This window comes from Periophthalmus magnuspinnatus, chromosome 21 (genome assembly GCF_009829125.3).
Source record: "Periophthalmus magnuspinnatus isolate fPerMag1 chromosome 21, fPerMag1.2.pri, whole genome shotgun sequence".
Taxonomy (NCBI): Eukaryota; Metazoa; Chordata; class Actinopteri; order Gobiiformes; family Gobiidae; genus Periophthalmus; species Periophthalmus magnuspinnatus.
Genome location: NC_047146.1, coordinates 12662978 through 12675972, shown reverse-complemented (window position 1 = coordinate 12675972; position 12995 = coordinate 12662978). Strand labels below are relative to the sequence as shown.

General features: G+C 38.7%; 1 protein-coding gene across 1 annotated transcript in view; it reads right to left on the bottom strand.

The window, feature by feature from the left end:
* The window catches only part of galnt13 (UDP-N-acetyl-alpha-D-galactosamine:polypeptide N-acetylgalactosaminyltransferase 13), a 99316-nt gene that overhangs the window by 36148 nt on the left and 50173 nt on the right, over positions 1 to 12995 (bottom strand). The window contains exons 4-6 of the mRNA XM_033987371.2: positions 5404 to 5572; positions 2313 to 2479; positions 581 to 788 (exon numbers count right to left, since the gene is read on the bottom strand). Of these exons, the coding sequence (XP_033843262.2) occupies positions 581 to 788; positions 2313 to 2479; positions 5404 to 5572 (544 nt within the window). The remainder of the gene's footprint in view (positions 1 to 580; positions 789 to 2312; positions 2480 to 5403; positions 5573 to 12995) is intronic.

Here is a 12995-nt window from a genome sequence, read left to right as displayed (position 1 = left end):
GCCTAAATAGTATAAGTAATGTAAAGGACCAGGATGTATTTAAGTCTGTTTCATACACTGACCACCTCCTGCACTTGTTTCACGTCTGGGTTTTTGACAACACACATATTTTGAGTTTACAATTTATAGTAACATTTTGCAATTTACAGGCTCCACAAAGCCTCTCAAAGCACTACATGCTTGTCATTATTAATTCATTTTATTCATGGGTTTCAAGCTGTGGCAATCATCCTCCGTGGTCATCGCAATTAAGCAATTCAAATCTAAATATTATATATTTTGAATGGGGAAAGGTCCTCACAGGGTCCTCACAAAATACTTCAAATTAGGAAGGAATTGTTTGTCTGAAACCCAAAAATACTCAACAATGGTACTACTGCTAAGCTGCTACTGTAACTCACGAGTAGACTAACAGAAGTGAGGCTGTTTATCTATGCCACAGATTCCTCCGATCACCATCATCATTTACGCACTCACCACATTCATACTGGGTAAAGTGGATGAAGTGTCTTGCCCAAGGACACACTGACGAAAAAAAACAGTAACGCATTCCTAAGTTTAATACCAGGCTGTGTCGTACCTGTCCTCTCTGATACGGGCCAGCAGGGGTTCCAGCCAGCCCACTGTGCATTCACAATGAGCGTCCAGGAACGTGATGACCTGGCCTTTGGTGGCAGCAGCTCCTCTCAGCCGCGCTCGGATCAGGCCTGACCTTTGCTCCATCCTCAGCACTTTCACCGGCACCTCCAGACCACGCACATACGCCTCCAGCTTCTGCTTCAGAAAGTCTGCCACAAACATACAGGACGGGCTTAAAGGAGCTGGATGCAAGATTCAGATTTTAAATTGTATAAACATGACCTATCTGTACCCCGAGATACGAGGCAGACATGTTCAACTCATAGTTTTTATTGATAACACTTCTAGCGCTGATTTATTCTAAATTACGAAAACATTGGACATCATGGACATCATCACGTTATATTTTGGTGTTTTCATGACAGTTATCCAATATGCCGTTTGTGTTGCCAGTTTCAATACTGAAATCCACTTGGTTTAAACCTAGAAGGACCCTGTCTGATCTGAATCCTCACTACTTAAACCCCAGCACCTGCAGTGAATCATTGACCAGTGCTAATGCAGCCTCTGGTCCTGCAGTATATACTGAGAATGAGAAAAACTCATAAACTCATATGTCTTTATGTAGTTTAAAGCACTGGCAACTAGACCTGGGACAATACTGAAATTTGGTGTCACGATTATCATGGCCAAAGTAATTAACAAATATATCATGATAATTATTCTTGCTGACAGTTTATAAATGTTCTGGATATGAATAATTACAATTTTAATATATGAATAGGCTCCATATTTAAACAAATGTTAAAGTATTGTACATAAAACAACAGTGATCTACAGGAGATCATCAAGGAGAAGTAGTTTTTTTCTGCACATTCGGGTGACACAATGGCAATTATCTTTGTTGGCGATTGTCACGATTATATAAAAAGTGCCAAAAACAAATACTGTCAACCCTTTTTATCACAATAAACGATATTATTGTTTATCGTTCCATCCCTACTGGCAACCCATGTTTAGTTATGATTGTAGTACCATGTTAAAACTGTAAGGCTACATACAGTTCCTTTAAAGATGCACTGTATAACATTTCTGGTGGAGTGTCCGTCACCCACTTGTTTACACAGAGATGTTATAGAGGTCAGGGTTGTGAAATTGCACATCATCAGAATTTTTTCAGTTAGCCAAATGTTAAACCAATGAAGATTTTAAGATACAAGCAATAAATGTATTTCCAGTAATGACCCAGTAGTTTATTGGGTTGTTCCACCAAACTTTTGTTTACTTTTTAACATTGTTTTGCGGTTGTATCTCTATGGACCTGTTGCCAGAAACACGGCTGATTTCCATAGTACTGGTTGTTTCTTTATGTAACATCCCACGCTGCATTGCTTTTCCTCGAATAACCCACAGTATTAAACTTTTAAATTTACTGGAAAATATATTGAAAATGTGCATTCTCACACACATTCCTCATGGAGAAAGGAGATAAATTTGAACTGAAAACCAACACAAGAAGCACATTTCAGAACATGTGTATACAGTTATAACGTACAGGCTTAGCAGTTTTTATGCAGAATAAGACAGGATATTCTGTTGTTTGTGGAGGAATTTATGTTACTTCAAAAATCGCAGGCTTAGTGATTCGTTCATTTTCAAATTGTGACCGCGCTTTGGGTGCGATAATCTTGCAGCCCTAATCCACATGTACCTGCATGCCAAAGCTAACCCACCTCGTTCACTGGCGTCGTCCACCAGAATGATCTCGAGCAGCAGGTGTCGGGGGGAGCGGCTGATCACACTGTGTACTGTTCGCAGTAATGTGCTCCAGGCCTCGTTATGAAACACGATCACTATACTGGTGGTGGGCAGGTCGTCTGGGTACAGCTTGGTCTTGCACCTAATAACAAAATGATAGATGCAATTTAGAGAGAATAGTTTTACTTAATCCTAGAACTTTTCCACCTTCAAGGCAGTCAAAGCGCTTTACATAAAGGAACCACTCACATATTTACACGCACATTCATGCACCACGCAGAATGGAGACACTGGGGGGAGAGGTGGGTTAAGTGTCTTGCCCAAGGACACAATGACAGCATTCATCTGTGGGAGCTGGAATTGCACTGCCAACCTGTAGGTCAGCAGATCTGACTGCTCAACCAATGATATTTACGTTGAGAGCAGGATTTGAACCGGCGACCTTCAGATCAAGGGACAGTTTTTCATTTTTTTCAGATTTTGGCCTGTTCCTTGGTTTTAGTGGGATAGTAATTGTGGTATTTTTTCATCAGTCAAGTGGCAGTTCGTGGGAAAAAAGTTAAGAAAATATATAAATATAAATTCCAGAAGGTTCGAAAAGGTGTTGTCATTTATTTATTTGTGATTTGTCTAATCATAGCTAGATAAATTTTGGCCCTTGTTAATATTTTGGTTGCCAGGTAACAGTTATGTTCTGTCTATTACACTGAATTTGAAACAAATCAACTGATCTAAGAAAAGTTATGATCCTGATCCAATCCCAATCTGCGCACGCAAAAGTCAATTACACGGTTCAATCCCCCTAACGATAACATTACTAAAAGAAGTATATGATATGAGATACTATACTTCTAATTACAGCCGATGAGACTCAAGCAGAAAATAAAACAACAATCACATGATCTGATCTAATGAGGACATGGGGATCCTGACAGAGGCTGTACTGTATATTCAGAATACAAACATAAGTGGTTGAATACATACTTTAGTGTATTATGTACCAATAAGAAGGTCATTTGTATATTTGCTACATAACTGAGAAAAGAATCACTTCCTAGTCACCCATTTTTCCACTTTCTGTCTAATTTTGTTTGGCAGTCCTGCACTGTCCCTGTTTAAAGTTAAGTTTAGAGAGTGCAATATCAAAAAGGTTAGCATTTATTTTTAACATTAGGGTTCACCCATGAGCCATGTAATAAGCGTTTCATCTCGTTTGCTCTTACTATTCAAGCACAGGCACAGTTTGGTGAAATCGTCTCTATAAATCAGGGCAAGTTTCCCTCTGTGTGAAACTTGCTGCTGTCTGTCACATTAATGTCCAGTGTTGAAGATGGAAATGTTATTGGTGATATTGAAAAAGCAAAGCCTTTTAACAATAGAGCGGACCCCCCCACCCCCCTACCATGTTTGCTTTGCTATAGTTAGCCCCTGTAGTTTTTATTGGAGTCTCATTTTGGACATTTTTAGTGAGATTGGATGGGTGAAAGTGGGGCAAAAATCTTTGGGGGACCATTCTAGGAGAGGGTAGTGCCCCCTCAAGCCCCTCCTGGTGCCAGCCCTGGTATCTGTACGTAAATAAAGTAGTAATTTCAGGGTTTGTAACTACATAAGCAATTGTACAAAACAGTCTCATGAGAATATTACATTACCAAGAATAATAAAGTACAAAAATATTGCGTTTACTCCTTATTAATTCTTCTCTAGTCTGATTTCGTGGCATACATTTCATGCTCCGCTGACAGCTCTTCCCCAATCCTCTATCTATCTCATTATATTGTATGAAAAGTTCCCCTCCAGCCAGTGAAGCCATCAACGCAAAACAACACTGTCTTCTGAGATTTACTGACAAACATCTCACAAGAATAAAAAAAAAAAAAAAAAAGTTGACAGGCGTGCCAGCATGTCCCTGGACCTGATGGGCTGTCTGTCAAAGGCGCACAGGAAGAACTCGCTACATGGGACAGCGGTGAATATAGAGTGCATTGTGAGTGCTTGTAGGTGGATGGCCTGGGGAATTGGAGTAGCCTCGGTCGCCTGTAGGGAGGGAGAGAGGGAGGGGTGATGGAGGGTGAAGCCATCAGTGCAGACAGCAGCGCTAGCAGAGCCCTGTCTATTCAAGAAGACAGCAATGACGGACACAACTAGGCCAGCAGGATGCCCCCGGGACACTGTGCCAGGGCCTTTCTGAGGAAGAGCAGGAAGATTTTTCAACTTGTAACTGGCAGAGATTGTGCTGGTGCGAAATAAATGCTTAGGAATATGTCTTTAGAGGCCACGACTGTTAAGCGTACTGCTGCTAAAGTGTGCATGAATTACACAATAGAGGAATATTCAAGGTCTAGTTTGTATTTATTGATATAAAAAATATACTTATTTAAAAGGTACAGCATGTAACTTTCTAGAGAAGGTAGGTCACATGTTTGAGCCCACGGAAATATAAATTTAAAACTTTGGAATATTCTCCATTGAAACGAGCAGGAAGAGGCTCTCCTCCAGGTGAAATAAGAGTCAGGTTCATGAAGGTACAAGCCCGCTCAAAGAAAGGAACGTTTTTAATTGTTTTTCATTTCAATTAAAATATTTTGTTTCGTTAAAAAGGTACAAACTATGGCTTTTAAATATGTATGTAAAAATATGTAACACCCATGCTGGATCAAGTGTTTCTTTCATAAATGATTATTGATTGCATGTATGTATTTCTTGAGAAACCATAGCCTACATTATGCCATATCATGTGTGCGACAAAAAGTTTTTTATCACTCTTGAATGACTAATACTAAATTATTTCAAGATACATTATTACCAAAAACTGTGTCTTTCCAGCTGTGGAGACTATATATTAGTTATTATTAGGGTCCTGTTGAGTTCGGCTTCAGCTCTAATATACAAGTAGTACTAGAATTAAAAAAACAAACATCTTCTTTAATCTTACAGAATCATGTATCCCTATTATGCAAACCACACTGTGTCGTTACATTGAAAACCCAAGGACGTACAGATGAGCACGTGTCACAGTTGATTTGTTGTGTTGTTGTCATGGTAACACTGAACAGCTCCCAAACGCACCCGTCCAGCCTGACGTCCGGCAGACTCCTGTTGAGAGCGATCATGTCACTGGCCATCAGGTTGAACTGGTTAATCTTAAACAGGTCCTTCATCTTCTCCTGCTCATCTTTGGGGATGTACACGGCCTTGCCCATCTCGCCCGGACCCTCGTGGCTTCGGGAAATCACAGCTGTCCCAACACAAGAGAAGAAAGCGTGAAATGAACACGGGAACTGCTTTGTGTATTTGGACCAGTGTTGAACAATTAAAGTGCACGCTTTTATATTTTTCAATGTGTTTGTTTGGATAAAACTCGTTTTACATATTTATCATAGTCAGTTATGTGGAAAAAGCAACCAACACAAATACAACTATAGCAGTGATTTCTAAAACCTTCCGATGTCATCAACAAAGAAAATTCAATAGAGTCTTTAACAAAAATATTGAGTTTTATTAATCATCATAACTATTGTACAATTTACACAAGTTTTGGCCCTTGATAACATTATGGTTTCTGTACATATGTCACATCTGCTGCCCATGTTCAACCAGGAAGTCAACTTATAAACTTCACCAAGATTTAAAAACAAGAAAAACTTGTATTTTTTCTGTTAAACCTTGAACATAATTACATTAACTATTTTTTAGTGAAGCTAATAGTCCAACATGTCCTATGCACTTTAACCAGTCAGCCTACATAATATTAGGATCAGGATGGTGATGAGGACTCTTGAGTGAAGTCAGCAATATTTAGCATGCCAACAACACACTTCCTGCTTTTTAAAAAATAAAACTCTTTATAATTAGATGCAGCCAACACACAGCGGACTTATTTGGGAATATATCTGCACTGGGGCTAGACAAATTTAGCTCAGTTACAAAAAAATCGTGTAGAGGCCCTTTAAGCCAATAACATAAATTTCAATATGATAAATGTTCAGTTTGTTAACCTTATAAAAGCCTGGATTACAAACCTAGACAGGACTTGGGCGACTATACAACATCATTAAAACAGCCCCAAAAGTGTCTCCTTGCACATACTGTATTGCTTAAGGTCAAACCGAGTAATGAACCCTATTACTAAGAATAATCTGACCACATTTTTACGGTCTTAAAAATGTGAAAAATATCAATAGTGGATTTTAAACAGTTTGCAGTGGTCTAAACGCATTTGCCACATTCACTTTTCACAACTTTTATAGGCCAGAGCTGAGTCCTAGTAATGCTAACAACAGCTAGCATGCTAACAGTGTACTTCCTGGTTGGCAGAGATAAAAAAAACAACTTTATAATTAGCCTACGTGCAATTTGACCCTAGGAGCTGCTTTGAGTATGCACTGGGGCAGTTATATTTTACATCAACAAATCAGGTAGAGCCTCTTTAACTAAGTGACCCAAAAGAGTGACTTCCCCCCAGACAGACCAGTTTATTTATTTATTTTTTTTATATCCAAAAAAGATGCTTATAGACTGCACATTAACACAGGTGAGATATTAACTGCTGTACTGTAGAAGGCGCTACACTAACCTCAGACACTTCATCAAAGTGAGGGAGCGTAGGGGGCTTTACAGAGAATAAAGTATGTCATCTCACTCAGCACAAAATACAGGAATCTGCGGAGGACATTTAATACAGGCCCAGGCGGCACTCAGCTTAAGCACTCTATATTAAAGGTGACAGCCAGAGAGGAGCCGCATGCATCCAAAGTGTACTGTCATCACAAAATATTCTGAGGCGAGACAAGAAACCTTTGAAAAAGCAGAATCTGTCTTATAATACAGCGAGTAAATCATACACTTGACAAGAAGGCAAACCGTGAGTAGTTTGATATTTCAAATGTGCTGTTTTGCTGATTTGTGATCATTATGGCAGTTTTTTTTTTTGTGTGTGTGTGTGTGTGTGTGAGCAGTATTAGGCTCCTCTAAAATAAAAATAAATAAATAGCAATGCATAACACTAACTAGTAAAAAGCAAATAAACCAAATAAATAAATATGGTAGTACGTGCAAATATCAGCCCATAGATTTAATATGTTTGTGATCTAGACAAAGCAACAGAATGTCTGTAACGACAAATATAAAAAGTAAATAAAATAATGAAATAATAAATAAATAAATAAATACATAAATAAAATAATAAATAAATAAATGATAACAGCTAGGTTAAATAAAAACATGCAAAAATGCATATGTTGATTATTAATGCATTGTTTATTGTTTAACTATATTTCGCTAATAATTATAAATACATGTAATAATTGAATGAACATTTAACACAATGTTCTTAATTGTGACCTCTGTATTGCACACACTAAAATGCCCCATTGACTCTTTCTATAGTCCAACCCAGTTTCTAAGAGTAAACAACATGGATTATGGCTCTGCTGTTATAATCTGAGAGTGATGCAGAGGGGGGCACACAGTTCACATCAGCAGCTCCGCCTCAGGTTAAGAGGATTCTCTGTGGCCGGATTGCTAACCTACAGCGCTGTTTTTTGTTAAGAGCTTCAACTTCAATCTCCACTTCACCACTTCAATCTTGTGCCAGGTCAGAGGGCTGCATATCACATGCATATGGACAATGATTTCAGGAAAGCTTTTAATTTAAAGTTTGTAATTTGCTGATATAATTTTAGAAGGAGGGCTGTAGCCTTTATAACTCTGTGGGGGATTTTTTTTTAAGTTTTTGAAAGAAGTAACCACACTGAAAACTCAAATGCTGTATCACATTATTATTTGATTTATTATTTGATTTGATTATCTTCACTAACTCCATAAACATAATTTGTCTCAAAATCCTTACAACTGACCAGAGATGTGTGATTTCATTTCACCTTACTTCATTTGTGCTGACAGAAAAGACCCTGAACCTTGTGTCCATTTTTGTTTCAAGTAGATATGTCCTGTAATTACAGACAAAACAATAAAACTGGTCAAATTCTTTGCACTCTGACTGCATTGCTGGGTTTCAGATGGCATCCCAACATTCTATAGATCAATAATATTTAACAGAGATAAGGGTGAAATCAATGTGCAGATTTTTCTTGCATCGAGTCACTAACAGAAATGATCATGGGCAACATTTGTGAAGGTACCTTTGGATATTTAAATGCAAAGTACGGTGGGAAAACTGTCTCTGTATAAAGAAGTGGACTAAGAGAGCGCATCCGGGTGCAGTCAAATGAAGCTCATCGACCTCAAGGAAAGGAGGCAGCCGATTTGTCACTTATTAATGTTCATATCTTTATTTATGGACGAAACTGTGAAATAAATATCTGAATCGTGCATGAGTGGATCAAGAGGAACATTTTAAGACCAAAATTGACAAGGCATATATACAGTCTATGCTAGCCGGTTGGCTATGTCCATTTATACTGTTGTCTTCTGCTGCAAGAGAACACTTAAATTACTGTTGCTGAAATAAACATTTTGTGAAGCCCAAAATTGTTATTGGTTAGTTGTTAGTGTTGTTAGTGTTGTTAGTGTGTGATTATTTCATAGGAACATGTAAAGAAAAAACAAAACAGAAATTATGCAGCGTCCGCATTTCCTGTAACAAAAAACAAACAAACAAACAAACAAACAAACAAAAAAAACAAAAAAACATTAACGAAATCGCAGGCGCTTAGTCATCAAGGATGGTCAAGTCAGTCAAGTCAGTTTGGATTTGTGATCACTACCTGCTTTGATTAGGCCTTCATTTTGTTTTTAAGAGAGCTCTTTAACATTTTTGGGAATTCGTGGAAGAATTCGGTTTCTTCTTTCTAATTACAATTGAGGAGGGTTTTTTTGGTATCAGCTGGACTTTTTTTAGGACATGCATGTCATTAAACTCACTGCAATGATGAGGCAGAAAAACACACAATAAATACAAAATTTTTAAAAAAGGAAATATAAAGAAACAAAGAAATGTAGAAAATGAGTGGATCAGTTGAAACTGCATCCTGTCATTTTCTTGTTGACACAGTTTACAATGGTTTAGCTGTTACACACACATTTTCTTATGTCACATAATTCACACCACACAGTTTGGCTGATCAGGTCTAAGGACACACTAATGTACAGTTCACTTCTTGTGTCACACTCTGTTCTTAACCATTTTCTTTCTTTTCTTTTTTTTCCAGATTTTTTTTTCAGTTTTTGTTTTGTTTTTCTTTTTCTCATTTTTTTTTCTCTTTTTTACTGTTTTTTTTTCTTTTTTTTTCCACACTTAACATTGCGAGTGAATTAGAGCATACTGTTGACATTACGTACATTTATATTTGTCTGCATTTTGCTATCACATAATATCTTCATTCTTCTGAATTTACTCTCCCTCATGAAAAAAGTTTATCTGTCTTTACACTCAACTACACAGGGATTCTCACCCTTTTGCCTTTTACCAGTTAGTAACCCTAGATAGGAGTTTCACCTAGTGACTGTTTGATAGTTAACTGTAATGACTCCTAAACCTCACTCTGGAGAATAAATTCAAGTATGTCCCAATACTAGATATTATACAAAGCAAAAAGTAGCACAACTAAACCCGTGCACCTTTAAAATGCAGAGGGCTTATGGCGTAGAGGGCACTCCCGTCTCCAATGTCCAGCTTGACAACAGATGAAACAAGGTTCATTGGAAAATCTTCTCTTGTTCTTTCGATGGGCTCTCCTCCCATATTTGCTCTGCTTATGTGTTAGCTCAGACATGGGCAAACTAAGGCCCGGGGGCCACATACGGCCCTTTGGTCTTTTTAATCCGGCCCGCCAAACGTTTCCCAGTTACAGTGAAATATAAAATGAATAATACTAGTACCGGCAAACCTCATTCATTTACTTTTCCCCTGTAATGCCCACATTTCTCCACCAGATGGCGCGCTTGGCCTTTTTGGCGCCCTCTTCTTTTTTCCCAAAATAGCCCTTCTGTCAATATGAACTTATTAAAGAAAAGAAAAGTGGATAGTGAGTGCCGAGTGTTTAACACGGAATGGACAACAAAATATTTTTTCAAAGAGGTACGTTCAAAGGCTGTATGCTTGATATGCCAAGAAACTGTCGCGGTTTTTAAGGAGTACAATATCAGCCGTCACTTCGCTACGAAGCATGCCAATTATGCTAGCAAGCAGTCAGCGCAAGAGCGGGCAGCTACGGCTGAGAGGTTGGCAGATAATTTACAGACTCAACAAAATGTTTTTAACCGACAAAATATCATTCAACAGTCAACTACCAAGGCAAGCTTTTTGCTCGCATTCAAATTAGCAAAAGCTAGCAAGCCCTTCTCCGAAGGCGAGTTTTTGAAAGATTGCATGGTGGAGACTTCAGGTGTTCTATGTCCGGAAAGCCAAGGCAAGTTTGAAAAGATCGCTTTGTCACGTCGGACTATGACTCGCCGTGTGGAACTGATTGATGAACATATAGCCAGCCAAATAAACAAAAAGGCAGAGTGCTTTCAATTATATTCACTCGCACTTGATGAAAGCAATGATGTAAAAGACACGGCGCAGCTCCTAATTTTTATCCGAGGGATTAATGACAGTTTTGAGATAACGGAAGAGTTTTTGAGCATGGAGTCCCTAAAGGGAACAACGCGGGGAGAGGATCTGTATGAAAAGGTGTCTGCTGCCATTGAGACACGTAAACTACCTTGGAGTAAACTTGCCAATGTCACGACGGATGGATCACCAAATTTAACAGGAAAAAACGTTGGGCTGCTGAAAAGAATCCAGGATAAAGTAAAAGAGGAAAACCCTGAGCAGGATGTTATTTTCCTTCACTGTATCATCCATCAGGAATCACTGTGTAAATCTGTATTGCAGTTTAGTCATGTCACTAATCCAGTCGTAAAACTTGTTAACTTTATACGCGCAAGGGGACTCCAGCATCGTCAATTCATCGCTTTCCTGGAGGAAACTGATGCAGATCATCAGGACTTACTTTACCACTCTCGTGTTCGTTGGTTAAGTTTGGGCAAAGTGTTTCAACGCGTGTGGGACCTGAAAGAGGAAATCGGCGCATTTTTGGAGTTCGTGGGGAAATCTGACGAATTTCCTGAGCTAAGCGACCAGAACTGGCTTTGTGATTTTGCGTTTGCCGTGGACGTATTTTCACACTTGAATGAGCTGAATGTGAAACTGCAGGGGAAAGATCAGTTTGTGCACGACATGTACAAACATGTTACAGCCTTCAAATCTAAGCTAGCTTTATTTTCCAGACAAGTTGCAAACGCATCTTTCACTCATTTCACCACACTTGCCACACAGAAAGAGGCGACGCAATACGCAAAGAAATACAGCAAATCACTTGAGGACCTGTACAAAGAATTCAGTCGCCGGTTCTCTGATTTTGAAAACATTGAAAAGTCGCTTCAGCTGGTGTCCTGTCCGTTCTCGCAAAATCCTGAAACAGTACCACCAGAGGTGCAATTGGAATTGATTGATCTTCAGTCTGACTCCACCTTGAAGGAGAAATTCAGCACGCTTAAACTTAACGACTTTTATGCTTCACTGAACGAAGCCACGTTTCCAAACCTCCGGAGGACGGCCCAGAAGATGCTGACCTTGTTTGGCTCGACCTACTTATGTGAGCAAACATTCAGTGTCATGAACATAAACAAAGATCGTCACAGGTCCAGGTTAACTGACCAACACCTCGGATCTATCCTGAGAATCGCCACAACAAAACTTACTCCAGACTTGATGCACTGGCAAAACAGGGAGATCAACAACACTGTTCCCACTGAAACTGAAGGTGAGCTTTCCGGCTGTGTTTATTCAACAGAAATTTAATTAAATTTATCATTAATTTAATTAAACTTGGAAAACAAGTTGTAAAATGAGCCTTGCATATTCATACTTTGTTACACATTACAGGTCAAATCCTGGAATCCATCAAACAACACTTCATCCATCTGACCCGGCCCCTCTGACAAATTTTAGAACTCATTGTGGCCCTCGAGTCAAAAAGTTTGCCCACCCCATATGATAATGAACTTTTACACTTAGACAGGTAGAACAACAGCGAGTTTCTTGTGGGATGGAGACAGAGCTTCACACATGTTAATGTCTCGTCTGGGTCTGGCAGACTGACACAGATCAAATAGGCAGAAAGAGGAAATATATGGCTTAAAAGAACTTGTGCTGACAAACGAGAGGTTGAGAATTGAAAACGAGAATCAGAAAGTCACCATCAGAAGGCTGCTTCAAGAGAAATCTCAAATGAAGGAAGAGTACGATGACAAAATTTCAAATCTGGAGCAATACGTGAAGAACCAGACGTTTGCGATACGGACTCTTGAACACAACAATGAGCTTCTGCAAAAAATATGTAATACTTATAAAAATGAGCTTAAAGAATTAAGACTAAAACTTTCTGACAGAGACATGGAGTTAAAAGCGGAGCGGGTTAAATCAACTGATCTAGAAAATAGTTTACATGATGCCAGGAATCTAATTAGCAAAATACAAAAACAACCAAAGGACAAAATTGTTCACAATCCACTGCCCAAGAATGTCACCGACGAAAATTTGTACGAAGAATATTGCGAATTATATGCAAAGTATTTTGCCTTAAACAAACGATCTACACAAACAATCAGAAAGTTGGAGAAAGAACTGGCAGAAAGTAAAAAGCCAATGG